Consider the following 19,860-nt stretch of genomic DNA (forward strand, 5'->3'; position numbering starts at 1 on the left):
CATTGCCATGACAATCCTAAGACAAAAGAATAAATCACGCTACCTGACTTCAAACTATACTACAAGGATACAGTAACCAAAACAGCATGGTACTGGCACCAAAACAGAGATATAGACCAATGGAACAGAACAGCACCCTCAGAAATAATACCACACATCTACAACCATCTGATCTTTGACAAACGGAACAAAAACAAGAAATGGGGAAAAAATTCCCTATTTAATAAGTGGTGCTGGGAAAACTGGCTAGCCACATATAGAAAACTGAAACTGGATCCCTTCCTTACACCTTATACAAAAATTAATTCATGATGGATTAAAGACTTAAATGTTAGACCTAAAACCATAAAAACCCTAGAAGAAAACCTAGGCAATACCATTCAGGACATAGGCATGGGCAAGGACTTCACGACTAAAACACCAAAGGCAATGGCAACAAAAGCCAAAATAGACTAATGGGATCTAATTAAACTAAAGAGCTTCTGCACAGCAAAAGAAACCACCATCAGAGTGAAGAGGCAACCTACAGAATGGGAGAAAAGTTTTATAATCTACCCTTCTGACAAAGGGCTGATATCCGGAATCTACAAAGTACTTTAACAAATTTACAAGAAAAAGTCAAACAACCCCATCAAAAAGTGGGCAAAGGATATGAACAGACACTCCTCAAAAAAACATTTATGCAGCCAACAGACACATGAAAAAATGCTCATCATCACTGGCCATCAGAGAAATGCAAATTGAAACCACAATGAGATACCATCTCACACCAGTTAGAATGGTGATCATTAAAAAGTCAGGAAACAACAGGTGATGGAGAGGATGTGGAGAAATAGGAACGCTTTTGCATGTTGGTGGGACTGTAAACTAGTTAAACCACTGTGGAAGACAGTGTGGCGATTCCTTAAGGATCTGTAACTAGAATTACCATTTGACCCAGCCATCCCATTACTGGGTATATACCCAAAGGATTATAAATCATGCTGCTATAAAGACACATGCACACGTGTGTTTATTGTGGCACTATTCACAATAGTAAGGACCTGGAACCAACCCAAATGTCATCAATGATAGACTGGATTAAGAAAATGTGGCACATATGTACCATGGAATACTATGCAGCCACAAAAAGGATGAGTTCATGTCCTTTGTAGGGACATGGATGCAGCTGGAAACCATCATTCTGAGCAAACTATCGCAAGGACAGAAAACCAAACGCTAGATGTTCTCACTCATAGGTGGGAAATGAGCAATGAGAACACCTGGACACAGGGTAGGGAACATCACACACTGGGGCCTGTTGTGGGGTGGGGGGAGGCGGGAGGGATAGCCTTAGGACATATACTTAATGAAAATGAGTTAATGCGTGCAGCCCACCAACATGGCACATGTGTACATGTGTAACAAACCTGCACGTTGTGTACATGTACCCTAGAACTTAAAGTATAATAATAATGATAAAAAATAAGAAGTACAAAGAAAAAGGATAAGCCTGTATTTATCGTTTTTCCCACCAGATGGCGAACATGCGTCCTAAAAGCAAAAGATACACAATTCTCTGATTTTTCCACCTGAACTAGTTGCAGAGACTGTTTAGTTGACATATTTGAGATTGTAGAAAACAAGCCTTCACATGTATCGCTGCCTTTCATATTCAAATATGATATTTATTCCCAAATATTTATCTCAGTTCTGAGATTTCCAAGTACTAGACTTTCCCAACTATTTATCTCAGTTCTGAGATTTCCAAGTACTAGACTTGTGTTTACAACTCCAAGTTCTATAATCTTACCTTTTGTTCCACAAATATTTCAAAATCGAGATGTTCAAAATGTAAGTATATACTTCCTCCCAAAGTAGCAGCTTCTTTGTCATCCCCTAGCCCATCTTATTGCACCATCAATCATTCTTATGGCCATTTAAAGATACTTAGGTATCACTTTTCTAATCTTCTTCCTCTTGATTTTATAATATGTACATATTTATGATTTTGATTAATTTCATCCCCTTCCCCATCAACTCCCCACAATATATTTTTCTTCCTTTCTGGCCTCCTGCTTTTCAGCTTTATTTACAGCTCTCCATTTTCTAATTGGTTTCCTGAAACGTGATATTAAAGTGTAGATATGAAGTCATTAAATTACTAACTTTTGATGCCTTCTCATTTTGCACTTAAAGTTCAAATTCTTAACTTTATAAGAGAAATGAACATTTACTGAGTACCTACAATGTTCTAGACTTTGTGAGAAAAATTTAATGCATGTAATTTGAATTCCCATAAAAATGTTATAAAGTGGTATTTAAGATATCCTTTTATACAAAAATAATTTTAACATACCAAAATTAGAGGTAGAGTTTCCAGTGGAACATAGGTTTTTCTAACTCAAAAGCCTGTTATGCCCCCTTTTGAGACTCACTATTATTTATCTTTTCTTACCTTATCTCACACCACTTTTTTTCCTTTCCCCTATAATCTAGCCTCAGCAGATCACTAATGAATTTTTAAAAATCTTTCATTCTTAAAATTTTAAGTATTTGCTCTGCTTTTCCTCTTATCTAGAATTCTATTCTAGCTATGTATGTGTGAATTCAACAAATATTTATTGAGTATTGATTGTGTGTCAGATTTCTAGATGCTTAGAGTATAGCTGTGAACAAATAGACAAAACTACTTTTTAGTTGGGAAAGACAAAAAAATAAGAAATAACTAGAATGTTGGATAGGAGTGTAGCTTTAGGCCTGTGCATTTGGCTGTCCAGGTTGTGTGCAGCAGAACTCCAGGGGGCACAATTCACTTAGATGTGAGTGGTACAACTTAGAGTTCTGCACCTCTGAGGTCCCAGAGACAAGTGCTGTGGAGGAAGATAGTATAATAATACATGGGAGGAGGGAAAGGGATTTTTTGTGGGGAAACAGTTTATAATTTTAAATGGGGTGTTAGGGAAGGCGTTGCTTAAGATTTAGTTAAGACTTAAAGGAATTGAAGAAGTAAGACGTGTATATCTGAGGGAAGAGCACTCTAGGCGGAGAAATAGCAAGTGCCAAGATTGTTAAGTGAGGGTGTGCCTTGGCATATCGGCCTAAATCTTACCTTTTTCTTCAAAGCCTAACCCAAGTACTCCTAGTTACTTGAAGCCTTCCTGTATGTTTTTCTAGCAAGAATTATATTTTTGCTTAGAAAGGATACCTTTATTAATGCACCTACCACTGTCTGACCTTCAGTATACTTGTCAATGTTTCTTTTCTCTTACTCAATTTTGAACAACTTGAGAGCATACTTACTTTTACATCTTTGGGTCTATACATACCAAGTTAAGGTTCTAGAAATTGAATACTAGTTGAATTAGAATGAATTGAACTAAATCACTGAAAAAGTAGTAGCTACCCATTATCTTCTTCATATCTTTTACTTGTCACAATTATCCTGTGTTTACAAAAATGGAATTTACTTAAAGAATCTGGAGTTTTCCCTGCCCCTTAGCCTCATTTTTGCCCCAATGTCTTTATAAAACCATGTTAACATGCGTAAAAGAATTAAACTACTTGTTTCTACATATCAGATTCATCTTTAGTGTTCGATTTTTTCTTAGAAATCTGCAATGATGATGGATCATTTTAAGTGTATTAGCATATTTTAAAAGAAATTGTTATGCCTATTTGCTTTAACCTGTCACATTCTAGCTTCATTTTAAATAATTTGCTTGAATGTCTTGCTTTTTTTCCATGTTCTCCTATCTATTTTTGGGCAGCATGACCTATGTCCCAGTTTGTCACTGCTGGTCCTGGCTCATATGTGTTATATTGGCATAATTACTAAGAGCACACTTTTCACTCTCAAAAGTATCCTGGGGTTGACAATAAATTACATGGTCTTCCTATTCTTCTTTGAGGCTTTCTATGTGATAGCTCATATACTGTGCTGCCCAATACTTGTTAGACTTATTGAAAATTCCCAATGGAATCATACTGCAGCAAATATTACTTCAGGTACGTAGTCTATAATATTAATTAAGTATATACTTTATATATAACAGTTTATATGGAGAAATACGAAGACAGTAGAAGATTCTCTGTGTCATATGAATTTATAATCTAATAAGTCAGGATTAATGATATAGTTATATAAACATAAATATTTGAAATGGGCAAATATAAATGTAAGAAAATGTAATTTAGAAATATATAAAAGTAGTCAGATAATTGACTACTTTTGTATATTAACAAATTTAAATGATGGAACCAAATAGGAATTTGGGAGAAGTTTTGTAGATTTGTTAAAACCAACTAAATTTTAATAAAGGAATTTTAAAAGATAGAAGATACAGCATTGTGTAAAAATAGCATGACAGCAAGTTTGTATAGTATAGACATTTCTATATTATCAGTTTTTCTTCTGTCACTCTTATTTTATTTTGGTCCTCAGATACAGTGAGGTTTGTTAATCATTTGTCAGTTTATGGCACTTCGGTGATTTGTGTTTTCTTCCCACTTAAATATGTATCTTTGCATAATACAGAATGTTGCTTTGTGTATGTATGTGTTTTAAATTACAGAAAGGGTATGGTGCTTTAGATCTTACGTTTTAAAAGATTCATTCATGTGGGAATATCAATTTGTTGTTTCAGACTGCTGCATTATAATGTGGTAGACAGAATAATGGCCTCCAAAAATGTCCACACCCTGATCCCTGGAACCCCTGGATGTTACCTTACCTGGCAAAGGGACTTTGCAGACATGATTAAGGTTATGGACCTTGAGATAGGGAGATTAATTTAGATTGTCTATGTGGGCCCAATCTAATCACACAAAACCTTAAGGTAGAAAACTTTTTTTTTTTTTTTTTCTTTTTGGCTGCGTCAATGAGATGAGATAGAAGAAGGAGGAGAGATTCAAAGCAGGAAAAGGACGAAAATGCCTATTGTTGAGTTTGAGGATGGGGGAAGGGGACCATGAGTCAAAGAATTTGCCAGCCTCTGGAAGCTGGAAATCTCCCTCAATTTATAGCCAGCAAGAAAATGGGGACCTTGGTCTTACAACCACAGAGACATGAATTCTGCCAATAGTTTGAATGAGCAAAAAATAGATTCCCCTCAGAACCTCCGAAAAGAAACTCAGCTGGCATCTTAATTTCAGTCCAATGAGACTTCTACCAGACTTTTTGACCAACATAAGTGTAAGACAACAAACTTGTGTTTTGAACCATTAAATTGGTGGTAATTTTCTTTACCTCAACAATAGAAAATTAATAGATACTCCCTTGTGTGAATATACTATATTTTATTTGACATCCCATTAGTGATGGACAATCTAGGTTATGTCAAAACTCGTTACTATAAACAGTGAGTCAGTGAACATCCTTGTACATGTCTCCTTATGGACCTATGCAAGACTTTGTAGTCTGTCTATGTAGGTGTATAATTAATGTGGCATAGGGTGTGTATACTTTATTTCACTAGTTTTGTTCTCAAAAATGCCTCTGTCCATACTTCTACTTGTAGTGCTTAAGGATTTGTGATTTCCCATATCATTACTAGTATTTGATATTACTAAGCTTTTCATGTGTTTGCAGTCTGGTGGATATGAGGGGGTATTTTTGTTTTAATTTGCAGTTTCCTCATTACATTGAAGCTGAGGATCCCCTCACATATATATTAGCTACTTAGATTGCCATTACCATCAAGTATTTATTTATCTGTCAATTTGAAAAAATTAGCTCCACATCATTTTTGTCTGTTGTTTTTTTTAGCAGGCATTTAATGTTGATGTAGTTAAATTCATTACTTTTTAAAATTTATAGTTTGTGCTCTTTTAATCGTGATTAAAAAGTCAGTCATCATTCAGAATCCCTAGAAATACTCTTTTACACTTTTACTACCAGCTTTACAGTTTTTACCTTTCTCATGTATATTTTAAATTAATTCAGAGTTCACTTGTGGACATGATGAAGTATGAATCCCAAGTTTTATTTTCCCATATGGTGAGCTACTGTTCCCAGCAGAAGCTATTAGACAAACCATTCTCACATCACTGGTTTTTGCACTTATATATAATGTTTATAATGCACTTATATGTAATTGGGCCACTTTTTAGCTCTCTGTTCTGTCTTATTGGTCTGTTTTTTACCCTGTGATAGTACCACACTGTGATTTTTCTTTTAGGTTCTTTGGCATTTTTTACATAGATGGTTGCATCACTTATAATGAAAAAAGCCTTATTTTTTCTTTTCAAGTCGTAAGCCTTTTATTTCATTTTCTCATCCTATTTTACTGGCTAGTGCCTCCACTAAAATGTTAGATAGAAGTGGTGAGAGTAACATCTTTGCCTTCTTTCCAGTCCTAGGATGAATGCTTTGAGTCTTTCACAATCAAATGTGATGTTAGCTATAGGTTTTCCATAGATGTCCTTTATTAGACTGAGAAAAATGTCTTCTGTTACTAATTTGCTGAGAATTCTTTCATGAATGGCTATGAAATTTTGTCATTTGCTTTTTTAATGCTTCTATTGAAATGATCACATGGTTTTTCCTCTTTCGTCTCTTTATATGGTGAATTACACTGATTGTTTTCAAATGCTGCATCAACCTTGCATTTCCGGGATACTCCTCTTGGTCATGATGGTATTATTCTATTTATGTATTGCTGGATTGGATTTACTAATACTTTGTTTGAAATTTTTTAAGTTTATGTTCGTGAGGGAGAGTTGTATGTAGTTTCCTTTCCTTGTAACATCATTGGTTTAATCAGGGAATGCTGACCTCGTAAGTTAGGAAATGATCTTCTATCTTCAATTTTCTAGAATAGTTTTTGTAGAGGTGTTATTTCTTTAAATGTTTGATAGAATTTGCCTCTACCGCCATTTGGGCCTAGAGTTCTCTTGTAGCTCTGTCTTTATTTTTATTTATTTATTTATTCTATTTTTTTCTATTTTTGAGATGAAGTCTTTCTCTGTCGCCTAGGCTGGAGTGCAGTGGCATGATCTCCGCTCACTGCAACCTCTGCCTTTGGCAATTCTCCTGCGTCAGCCTCCAGAGTAGCTGGGACTACAGGTGCACACCACTACGCTCGGCTAATTTTTTTTTGTATTTTAATAGAGACGGGGTTTCACCGTGTTGCCCAGGCTGGTCGTGAACTCCTGAGCTCAGGCAATCCTCCTGCCTCCACCTCCCAAAGTGCTGGGATTACAGGCGTGGGCCACAGCACCCAGCCAGCAATGTCTTTAAAAACTATGAATTCAGTTTTCTCAGTGATTATACAGCCATTCAGGTTACTTATTTATCCTTGAGCATATGAATATTTTTACAGTCTAGTAAATATATAGCCATGGTAGCTTTATTTATTCTAGCGTTGTCTAAATAATCATTTAAAAAGTATTCTTTCTCTTCCTTTTAAAATATTAGAGGCAGAATAGACATTTTCATACTCTTTTTCAATGTAACCTTTTTCATGTTCCATACTAATCTGTATATCTTACACCTATATTTAATTCCAATTTCAACTCACCTTTATATCTGCCAGTACTATTGGGATAATTTTAGTGATCATTTCTCGTTGTCTCAGGCTGGACTTAGTGACTTTTTACTTTTCATCTGAGATATTCAATCATTGTCATTCACCTTTACCTTGCAGAAGTTTTGCCTTTTAGTCTGCTATCCACTTGTTTTGTCCTTCTTATTTAAAGTCTAGTGAAGCTGTTATCCATTTCCTGTAGGGCATGACTTCACTAGATTGTCCACTTTTGAAGCACTTGCTTTTCAATCATACTTTAACTATTTTAAGCCAATATCCAGTGTCATAATCAGTGACATTTAATTGACCAAGACACTACTTATTACTTTGTATTTCTTGACAATATCTGTAAATTCATTTTTAACAAGCTTTCTTTCAGCATCATATATTCATTTGTAAAATATATTTTGGTATTGATAATTGTATCAAGGAAAATGCTTTAGTAGTAAAATTACAATAAAAGAAAAGCTAGTAAGGCATTAAAATGAGGGTATTTGTTAGCCAATGGTGGCGGTTTTATTAGCCAGCAGCACTCTTTTTTAAGCTGTTGTGAAGAGAATTTTCATACCAAAATGACCATTTTTGAGACTCTTTAATTTATTCCAACACTAATGTGTGTCTTAGATTACCCAAGTCTCTCATGCATTAACAACATAAAATTTAATAAATTGTAAGGCGTTCTTAACTGATATTTGCGTATATGCTCATATAATCCTTTTTCACAGATATTTTACAGATATATTGGCAGTAGAAGTATATATGTGAGTGTGCATAGTGGGCTGTGGGAGGACATTGCCTCTAGATGGGCTTTTGTGGCAATATTAATGCTATATGCTGACTTCTCACCCACCTTTCACCTTCCCCTTTGGCTCTCCCAATACACACCAGTGAAGTAATTCTGATATTGGTCAAGGATATAATGGATAAGGACTACAAAATTTGGCAGCCACACTAAGGTGAGGCAAGGGTAGGGGCTGGTGAATGTAGAAGTGTTTATTTAGATCTTTTTGTAAAGCAAATAAAACAGTAATAAAGAAAACTGGTTTGAAATAAATTTCTTCTTTTATTTGCCTCACTGGATATTTTTCCCTCTTAGAGCCAATGTGCTAAGACAGGCCTGGGATGAACCAGTTAGGAAGTACCCTTTGGAGGGTCAAAGGGGAAGAAGAGTGAGATTAAGGAGCTAGCCACTAAATTGATCTTGTTTATTACTGAAGTTTAAGGAGCAGAAATAGTCTTTTCAAGGGTCATACAAGGTCTAGCCACCTCAGGGGGGAGTTGGAGTCAACACTTTTAATAAAGATGAAGATACATTTTCCTATTGCATATTTTTAATTTTCCAAGGATTCAGGCATTTAAATTGGTCAATTCATAATAACATGAATTCAGCATCATGGTGGTTTTTTACTTTGAGATTTTTTACTCATTTACATTGAAGCATCTGTACTTATATTCTCTGCCTTCCTGCTTGTTACTATAGATAAGCAGTCCCTGCTCTAACTGTGTGTGGAACCTACCCTATTTTATCTACTAAGGACATAGCTCATGGAATTCTCTGAAATACAGTATGAGATTGGGTGAGGAATAAAGTTTTATAAAAATAATTATTGTAGTTCAAATGTTTATGCTAAATGATATGGAATAACTGAATAACCTGAATAATTTTCATAATTTAAAATGTCTTTTATATTGAGGATTTGACTTCTACTTATTCTGTTTAAAACTAGTGTTATGTGTCAAATGTAAGAGGTAACTTAGATTAAAGTGGTGGTTCTCAAACTTTTTGGTCTTGGGGCCTCTTTACAATCTTTAAAATGCTTGAAGACTTCAAAGAGTTTTTGTTTATGTGGATTATATTTATTGATATTTACCATATTAGAAATAACTGATAAAAAATTTTGAAATATGCATTTATTAATTAATTTAAAAATAACAGTAAACCCACCATATGACAACTAACTGTATGCAGTAGACAGAATTCTAAGTTATGTACAATGAGACTTACCCTTCCCTTGGGTATGTATAAAACCTATGACTTGCTTCTAGCTAGTAGAGTATGGCAAAGATGTTGGGATAGTCAGTTATATAGTTATATCACATTGTATGAGATTATGTCTTCAATTGGAGCAAGAGATTCTTCTGCTGGTTTAGAAGTAAATAAACTGCCATGTTGTAAAAGGGCTGTGAGAGAGCCATGTGTCAGGGATCTGTGTGGGGTCTCTAGGGGCTGAGTAGTACATCTCTGACAGCAAGCGAGAAAGTGAGGACCTAAATCTTTGAGCCACAAGGAACTGAGGCATGCCAACAATCACATGAGCTTGCAAAAGGATCCTGAGCTCAGAAATAAATGTGGTCCAGTGAACATCTTGATAACAGCCTTCTCAGGCCCTGAGTCAGAGGATCATTTAAATAGTACTTGGACTCCTGACCTATGGAAACTGTAAGATAATAAATATACATCATTTTAAGCTATTAAAAATATGGTTATTTGTTTTGCAGCAATGGAAAACTAGTACAGCATATTTCAAAAAAAGTAAAGTAAAGAAAAATTTAGTGAGAAAAGTGACATTATTTTACATTTTTGGGAAATTCCATTATTGTCTAACTTAGTGGAAGACAGCTTCTGTATTCAATATATCGAGATATCACACATACTTTAGCCTCTGGAAAACTCCACTGTACACCCAAGAGAGAATGAGAATCAAAAAGGCAAATAACATTTTAGTATTATGCATATAGGTTTGACCCTGCAGATCCTCTGAAAGGGATTTGGGGATTCTACTGAGGGCACTGGATTACACTTTTAAGAACTGCTAGATTTTGGAATACATTTTCAGTAGTCTCCTTCTCTAGCATCAACAGAGTATTGGATTGTATGTGGACAAGATTATATAAGGTAATGTAACATATATGGAACACTCAGCTTCCTTGACTGCTTTTCACTTGATTTCTGCTTTTGTCCTTGAGTTTGTCTATGTGGTTTATTTTCTCTGCTCCTCCTGGTAAGAAAATGCAGTAGATCCTTACTGACTCTCATTTCTAGGAGGAATAGATAGGAATATGTTTAATATGTAGTGAGTTGAGACAGAGTTTTTCTAAATCATCCTGGCATATTTTGACTGTAGTATTTACCTGCAAAGGTGCTGTAGCCATTGAGAGATTTGATTTAAAACCCAAGAGGAGTTTTTAAACTGTAGTTTTTCACTTATAAGAAGTTTATAGAAATTGTCTTTTTTTTTTCTTTGGGAGTCTTACTCTGTCACCCAGGCTGGAGTGCAGAGGTACAGTCATAGATCCCTGCAACCTCTAGCCCCTGAGATCAAGCAATCTTCCTACCTCAGCCTCCTAAGTAGCTAGGACTACAAGTGAATGCCACCACACCCAGCTAATTTTTTATTTTTGTTAAGATGGGGTCTGACTACATTGCCCAGACTAGTCTCGAACTCCTGGCCTCAAGCAATCTTCCTGCCTTGGCCTCCTAAAGCGCTGGCATTACAGGGTGAACCACCACACCCAGCCTCATTTTAAAAAAAAGTGTGTGTATCTATTTTTATGTATGTGTTTTCTTCTGTATGTGTAATATTTAATAATGGTACTAATTGTTATTTCTCTTGAGTGTTTTTGTTTAATTTTGTGTGACCTTTTTTATCCCTAGGAATCCTGAAGAGTGAATTAGTCCCATGCATCTCAAGATAGCTCAATATATGATAAATTTGCTATTGTCATAAGATTTGGGATGCAGCTTAGTGTTACTAACATTAATATGTTGTGTAGATTTCTTCTTTAGTAAGCTGCAGCTACTCTTGTTTTTTTAAATAACTAAGTCAGCAAAAATAAATAGTACAGAGAATCAAAATTGTTGTTACATATAATCAACTATTTTTATTTCTGTGATACATACCTGAGAGTTTCTAACATCTATTATTTGACACAGTTGGAAATTTTAAGGTATGATTTGGAACTCTTTGTTTGGAAATAAGGTCTTTCAAGGTTGGTTTGAAGGTTATTAGTAGAACAGTTCTCACTTTGCTTACCTAATTACACAGTGCTTGAGCTGGAAAATTAAACTTTATTTTGACTTCCCCCATCCCTACTAATGCAATCTCTCTTCCACTTTTTCTTTTCATTTCTTCTTTTATTATATTTCCACCTGAACTTTTTTGTCTATTTCTTAGAGTTAGTTTTCACCTTATTTTTCCTCATTGATATTTTTAAATTCCTGTTGAGTTTTCTGTATATTTAATCTCTTTAATCACTTGAGTTTTCCTTTCCTCTGCCTCAGACTTAATCAGTTGTGATAAAGCAGGATTAATAAATTTTGTTACATCTCTCAGAAATATTTATAATATTTTTCATATAACCAAGATAGCAAGACTACAGTGTGTGGGGAGTCAAAATTGTTGCGATGTAAAATAAGTTTATTTCTGTGATATATATCTGAAACTCACTTACATGAAAAATTTAACATAAAGTTTTGAGATACAACTGAAAACCCCCGTCTGGAAAGTGGTAAGACAACAGATTCTCTTCTATTTGACTTCGTCTAATAAGAATTAGAGTCATGAGGGTGGAAGGATTATGAAGATTTGATTTGTGCCCTTGCAATATTTCTTTTTTCTGCCTAAACATGTTTGAATCTATGCTTTATTGTTTTATTCTCTCAGAAAACATAAGGCTTAAGAGTTATGTTTATCTTCAAGGCTGAAGGCCTTGTTCTTTTTATCTGTATTTTTACATCACCTTTGGATTTTAAATTCCAAGGACCCTTAGAAACTATAACACTAACTTACATTTTAAATGAGAGTTCCATAAGAAGTTGCTGAATGACAGGTACAGTAGTACCATGCAAGGAGCACTGGACTATAAGTCAGAAGATCAAACTTTGTCACCAGCCATTTGGTCCAAAAAGCCTTGGATGAAACAATGCATCACATCTCTTTTCTGTAGAAGGAGGAGGTTTAGATTCTATTTTAAATGTGATAAGATATTATTGTAGGGTTTAAACATGGAAGGAGCATGATATTATTTTGTGTGTGTGTGTGTGTGTGTGGACAATCTTTGGTGGAGAATGGTTTGTAGAGGACAAGATTAATGCACCGAGAAGCTAGAAGATTATTGAAGTCATCCATTAGAGAGATGTTGGTAGATTGAACCAGAATTATAGTAGTGAGATGGAAAATGTTCATGGATTTGTGTTCCATTTTGAAGATAGAGTTGATAGAACCTACTGATAGATTTGATTTGTGTGGTGGAGTGTGAAAGCAAAAGAGATATCAAGGATAATTCCTAGATAAATCATGGTATTGTTTTAAGACAGAAAAAAAAATGGGAGGAACAGGTTTGGGTGAGGAAATCAGGAATTCTGTTTGGCCATGTTATGTTTGAGATGCCCTTTTGACTTCCGTTTGGGGATTCCAAATTGACAGATGGTTAAATGAATCTGGAGTTTTAGGGGAAGATAAGGGCAAAGATATGCAGAAGACATTTAAAGCCATGCGACCTAAGTCACTGGGAAGGGGGAGCTGTAAATAAAAAGAGCAGAGAGGGTTCACACCATAGCCAAAACAGGGCCTTGGACATTCCACACATTTAAAGATCTAAGAGAGGAATGAGAACCAACAAAAGACACTATGAAAAAATTGACACTGTGAAAGAAAATCAGAAGAATGTGTCTCAGGAATGAAGAGTAAAAGTGGTTTAAATGTCATGGATAGCATTAGTGTCAAATGATACAGAGTCATGGTAAGAAAAGAACAGAGAATTGTCTGTTTAGTTTGATAACATGCAAGTAATTGGTGAGAACAATCTCAATAGAACATTAGCACTAGAAAATTGATTAGTGTGGATTTAAAAGAGGATGTGAAATGAAAACATGGCCATAGCAACTAAAGACAACTTCTTCAAGAAATTTTGCTGTGAAGAGGAGCAGAAAAATGGGGTAGTACCTGGAAGGGAATGTGAGGTCAAGGGAAATTCTGTTAAGACAGGAAATAATATAGTAATAAAATCACTGATAACTTGATTCACATTTAAAATTAATATTATTTGTTTATCATTACAAATATCATTGGAACCAAGGGAGTTCTAAAATAGACTAACGAGTAAATAAACTAGGTATTTTATGGAGGAGCTGGTAATAAAAAGGGTAAGATAGACGGAAAATTGATAGAATAGATCTTGTTTATATTTTCCTTTCTTTTCTATTTTCACATTTGGCGCTTAAACACCTTTACTTTTAAGTAGCTAGGATCTCTGATTAATCCTGATCTCTGTCCATATCTACAGGTCAGACAAATTATATTTTTTAAGTTGATAAGATTAGATTGAAATACATTTAGATTTGCATGAGTTTATTTGCATCAGATATTCTGTTTTGGCTGAAAAAAGACTAAAAATTTTATTTGCTTACCTTTCACCAAAGGAAGAAAGGAGGATGATGGAAGAGGCTAAGAAGATGTCTATTCCCAGACCACATTTCATAGGCTAGATCTGGTTTTTATGGATTGAGTGATTTCAGGCCAAAAGAGCTATTTTCTCGAGAGTTGTTTTGAAGCACAGGAAAACAAGCAGCAATTCTTCAGTTTCCAAATGGCAGAATATATAACGCAGAGTTGATCATAATATTTTTCTTAAAATACTGTCTTTTATTGTCTTTTGGGCTACCACACTCTCTCTTGACTTTCCTCTTACCTCTGTGGCTGCTCCTCTTCTGTTTCCTTCACTGGCTTCTCCTTCTTTAACTGATGAGTTAATGTGGAACTTAGCTCCTTGATGCTTTGTCATAAACCTCTTATTTGCCTTTTTTTCCTTTAAAATTTTATCTCCGGGTGATCTCATCTACTTGCTTGGTTGAAATCATTACTAACACGCTGATGCTTCCTAAAGTGATACCTTCCGTTGAGAACTCTCTTCTGAACTGCAGAGTGACATATTTAATTGCTTACTTCTCTGTCTTGTTAGCTGTCTTGTATGCACCTCACATTCAACAATCCATCATCTTCCCCTTTCTTCTCCCTCAACCTGCTTCTCATTTAGCATTCTCTGTCTCAGCAAACTTTTAGACTATCTACTTGGTACTTAAGAGATAAATCTAAGAGTTACTTTTTACTCCTATCTTGACCGTGACCAATCAACGACTAAGTCCTGTTGATTCGACTTCTACCTTTTAAATCTATTATTTTTTCTGTATCTTATTATCATCACTTTAATCCAGGCCAACTAAAATCTTGCCTGGACATTACATTAGCTTTCTAAATGATCTCTCTGCATCCACATATAGTGAGATAATATTTTGGTGTATTTATGGTTATATATCCTCCTATGTGTTTCTTGTGAACTCCTGAATCTTCTCCATTCTGACTGCTAGGACTTGATATATCTGTTGATTCAAAAAGCATTGCTACAGCAAAACACGTAATTATTCATGGATTTGATTAAAAATCAGAATCTCAACAGTTTTCCATGCTCTGTAGGATGTGGCTACTGTCTCTTCTCCAGCTATTTCATTTCTCCCTGAATTGGCCTCTTGTGGTTCTTTGATTATGCCATAATCAGTGTCATCTCTTGATCTTTGTACGTCTTTGTATATGAGTATTCCATATCTGGAATACTCCTTTGTCCCACTTTTGGCTTGGCCAATGCTTATCATTCCGTGTTTCTCATCTTGAATCTATTTTTTTTTTTTTTAGGAAAACTTCCTCTGAACTTCTGAACTCCAAGACTATTTCAAGGTAACCTATTATTACAAGTTTTCTTAGCATTTCTAATCTGAATTCTCAATAACGCATATAATTTCTTAGTCTCTGTCTTCCCTGCTATATTACAGATAAAAACCCCTGTAAGGGCTTGATGGTGTCCTCCCTACTTCCTTTTTCCTTTTCTTTTTCTCTTCTTCCCTCCTCCCTCCACTCCTTTTTCTTTCTTTCCTGTGAGCTCTTTAGTACTTAGAAAAGTACCTATGATACTTTAGTCAGTATTTAAATACTTGTTGAGTGAATGAGTGAATTTTGAACAGTGATTTATTCTCCCAATACCTGCATAAAGCACAGTACCTTGAATTGCTGTAACCTTGAGATTCGCCACCTTTGGCTGAGGACTGGAATTCAGACTGAGGGCACCAACAAGTGGGGAGGCTTCATCCTCAAGTGGCTTTATAATCAGCATATATTACTGATGAGAGGATATGAGTAGACTTAGAGGACTGTGGAGGCATATTTGAAATGCCTGGGTACTTGCACATTTATGGGAGGTCATTTAGCAGGAAGCTGACATCCTACTAAACACAGGTAGGGTAAAAAAATCCAGGGAAATTTGAGATATTAGTCTTGATGTAATCCCTTTTGTAACTAAAGCACGACGAAGCAGAAGGCATTTGGGATTCAGCATAAAATTTTGAAGGAACTTTGTAAGTCAGATAATCTTAGCTTCTGCATAATTCAGTCTTCTTTACACAAATCCCTTATGTCCTCTTCTTGAATACATTTAAGGGCAGCAAGGTAGAACCTAACAGCAGTTGCTTGAACCTTTGTCACAGGACTAATTCTAACTAGTTCACTCTTCGGTAGCTCTCCAAAGACTTCTGCCTATATGGGAATAGAAAAAAATGTTCCCATTAGAATCACCATTAATATTGCCTCTAAGCTGAGCCTCCTTAGAAGCAATTGTATTAGTTTTAGTGGCCTCCTGGGCTATGCTGACAAGGAAGGGGGGCAGGGAAAGATAAAAAAGAAAGAAAGGAGAAGGTAGGCAGTGGAAGAGAGTCAGCCAAGTACCTTCCAACTCACTGTTTCCCATTTACACTCAATCAGTGGCAATCAGCTAGTCAGTACTTGCAGCATATTTAATTGAATGTATTATATAGCTGGCAATGACAATATATTCTAGTTTATGTGAAGTGTTCTGTCATATGCAAGTTCTAGTGAAAACAAAGTACTTTAAACTTTATTGTTATACCTTTATGTAGATATTTTTTCTTCAGTATTGAACCTAATGATGTCTTTTAAAAATTTTTTATTGTAAATATTTAAGGTCTACAACATGATGTTTTGATATACATATAGATACTAAAAAGGTTACTTTACTCAAGCAAATTAACATATCCTAATGTTCTTAAAGCTTCTAAGGCACTTTTTTCTGACAGCCAATGTCAAAGTGAAACAAATATTTGTATTTATAGAATAGGTAGCCTTTGGGAGAAAAGATCCCTCACCGCCTTTTTTCATAGTGTAATGAGTAGAGAGAGGAATTATATGAAAGAAAAGAATTATGAATGGGCACTCTTGGAGGCCAATATTATTCCATAATATTTCATTTGTTCACATATTTTGCTGAAACACATTTATGGTTGTGCAAATGACTATTATTTCTAATATCTTATATAATAGCAATGTGCAGTCAATATTTGTTTCTCAAGGAATCTAGGTGCACTTGGAAGTTACTAGATGGAAGAGGTGACTTGTAGAGGCAGTTTGCAAGTTTAGGTGTGAGTCCTTGAAGTCCCAGGGCTATAAACATACTTTATATTGTGGCTCTTGGTGAATGTAACTATTGGAGATGGAGTTGAAGCTTATTCATGTTGATATAGCTCCCTGAAATTATAATGTTGCTTTCAGTGGTTCTCTTTTTAGTTACCAAGGAAATATATACTTGGAACAAGCAGTCCTAACTCTAGAAGGATTTTCCAAATTTTTTTTTCAGGGATCTTGGTCCTCTTTCTTTTAATTGGTAGAATCTTCAGGTGTCACTCTGGACATTCTCATTGTGGAGCTTAAATCTAGGTTTGGTACTCTATAACTAACTCTTGTATTCAGCAAGAAAGATATTTCTGCTGTTGCCAGCTTTTATTTTTATTTAATTAAGTTAATTAATTTATTTTTGAGTTGGAGTCTCACTCTGTCACCCAGGCTGAAGGGCAGTGGCACGATCTTGGCTCACTGCAACCTCTGCCTCCTGGGTTCAAGTGATTCTCCTGCCTCAGCCTCCCAAGTAGCTGGGATTGCAGGCACCCGCCACTACACCTGGCTAATTTTTTGCATTTTTTATAGAGACAGGGTTTCACCATGTTGGCCACGCTGGTCTCGAACTCCTGGCCTCAGGTGATCCACCCACCTCAGCCTCCCAGAGTGCTAGGATTACAGGCGTGGGCCACCACACCCAGCTGTTGCCAGGTTTTGGGTGTGGGAACTGCTCTTGCAAAACCTGCTTTTGCACTGGATTATTAAAGCAACCTAGTAATACTTTTGAGAATAATGCCACTCAAACCAAAGCGCAGTAGGATTAGCCCTTACACTTCTGGATTAGAAAGAAGAGTGAGAGAGATCGCAATTATGGTGTGGCTTCACACATTTGTGGTGGCTTCCACCATGCTTTCCCTTTCTTTTTTGAATTAGATGCCAGAATCTGTTGTGTTATTAGTCTGTTCTGCAGCAATGGTCAGAATTATGGATAGATACAGGGTTCAGTCCCTAAGAAATGCTATAAAATGTTTTTGTACATCAGAAAACAACATGTTTTTTTTCAGCTGGCCATCAACAAATTTTTAAAACTTGTGAAAACTGATGTAACAATTTTGAACTGTTTTCTGATTTTTATTTCAAATTTTGTGAGTAGAAATAGACTAGTCATCTTTAGATTTGTAGTGTGGTTATTTAGCTCCAGGCTGTTCTTCCTTTCTTCCATTCTTGAATGTACTGTATGGTTCATCCTAAGATGAAGCATAGGTCAAATTATTACCTTATTACCTTTTTTTTGAGACAGAGTTTCACCCTTGTCCCCCAGGCTTCAGTGCAATGGCACAATCTTGGCTCACTGTGCAATCCCTGCACACTGTGCGATCTTGGTATATACCTCCGCCTCTCGGGTTAAGCATTTCTCCTGCCTCAGCCTCCCAAGTAGCTGGGATTACAGGCGCATACCACTACACCTGGCTAATTTTTGTATTTTTAGTAGAGGCGAGGTTTCATCATGTTGGCCAGGCTGGTCTCAAACTCCTGACCTCAGGTGATCCGCCTGCCTTGGCCTCCCAAAGTGTTGTGATAACAGGCATTAGCCACCATGCCCGGCCCATTTATGAATGCCTTCTTCTTCCTCCTCTTGTTAGGAATTCCATCATCTGCCTTCTATTTTTTTGCTTATATGTTATCCCTGAGGTGAATTGTTCTGTGATCCATGCCTCAGGGAAATACAGAATACTTTACAACAGAGTAATTTAATGTGCAAAATATATGAAGATACTATTTTCAAAATGTTTGTTCTCTGGACTATCTTTCTTATAACCCTTAGATTTTTATCAGTCGGATGCTTCAAGTAGTCAGTAGAACAAGAATAATGCAATGGAAGAGAGAATGCAGTTGTTTCAATTATATAGATGGGACTACAGATATAAATTTTAAGAAAAGGAAAAATTCCTTTAGCATTTCAGGGATTTTTGTTATGGATTATACATATTGTGTATCTTATGATTTTAATGTGATTCATTAGCTTTGTTTAGTTATATGTTTATTTTCATGTATGGAATATTTTAATAGAAATGCTTTGGTACTCTTAAAAATGAAAACTAAACCCAGCCTGTAAAATCTAAGTATGTCATGAATTATCATGGCTTATCAGGTTAGAGGCTTGTGTTGTTATTAATTCAGAAGAGCATAACTTTCCAATTTTGATTCTTTCATTTAATTTTTGAGTTTGTGTTAATTTTCTTAAGACATTTAGCTTAGCCACTAGGCATTTGTAAACCAAGGTTCTTAAATAATTTTAAGAATTTACACTTCTTTTTTTCCTTATTTATTTATTTGTTTATTTATTTATTATACTTTAAGTTCTAGGGTACATGTGCACAACGTGCAGGTTTGTTACACATGTATACATGTGCAATGTTGGTGTGCTGCACCCATTAACTCGTCATTTACATTAGGTATATCTCCTAATGCTATCCCTCCCGCCTCCCCCCACCCCACGACAGGCCCCAGTGTGTGATGTTCCCCACCCTGTGTCCAAGTGTTCTCATTGTTCAATTCCTACCTATGAGTGAGAACATGCAGTGTTTGGTTTTCTGTCTTTGCGATAGTTTGCTGAGAATGATGGTTTCCAGCTTCATCCATGTCCCTACAAAGGACATGAACTCATCCTTTTTTATGGCTGCATAGTATTCCATGGTGTATATGTGACACATTTTCTTAATCCAGTCTATCATTGATGGACATTTGGGTTGGTTCCAGGTCTTTGCTATTGTGAGTAGTGCTGCAATAAACATATGTGCGCGTGTGTCTTTATAGCAGCATGATTTATAATCCTTTGGGTATATACCCAGTAATGGAATGAAAAAAGAAACATGCGCTTGTATGTTCGTTGCAGCACT

At 35.7% G+C, this 19,860-nt stretch overlaps 1 protein-coding gene across 47 annotated transcripts in view; it reads left to right on the top strand.

The window, feature by feature from the left end:
* Positions 1-19,860, top strand: part of RIMS2 (regulating synaptic membrane exocytosis 2) — a 773,441-nt gene that overhangs the window by 296,530 nt on the left and 457,051 nt on the right. For 33 of the 47 annotated variants that reach the window (XR_010141279.1, XM_063726779.1, XM_063726784.1 and 30 more), the window contains one exon: positions 15,194-15,235. The exons of the other annotated variants lie outside the window; for them this stretch is intronic. Coding sequence is in view for 32 of the 33 variants with exons in the window: in XM_063726779.1 (XP_063582849.1) it covers positions 15,194-15,235 (42 nt within the window). In the remaining variant the exon portion in view is untranslated. The remainder of the gene's footprint in view (positions 1-15,193; positions 15,236-19,860) is intronic. 47 annotated transcript variants of the gene reach the window in all.

The sequence above is a fragment of the Pongo abelii genome, chromosome 7 (assembly GCF_028885655.2).
Source record: "Pongo abelii isolate AG06213 chromosome 7, NHGRI_mPonAbe1-v2.0_pri, whole genome shotgun sequence".
NCBI lineage: Eukaryota > Metazoa > Chordata > Mammalia > Primates > Hominidae > Pongo > Pongo abelii.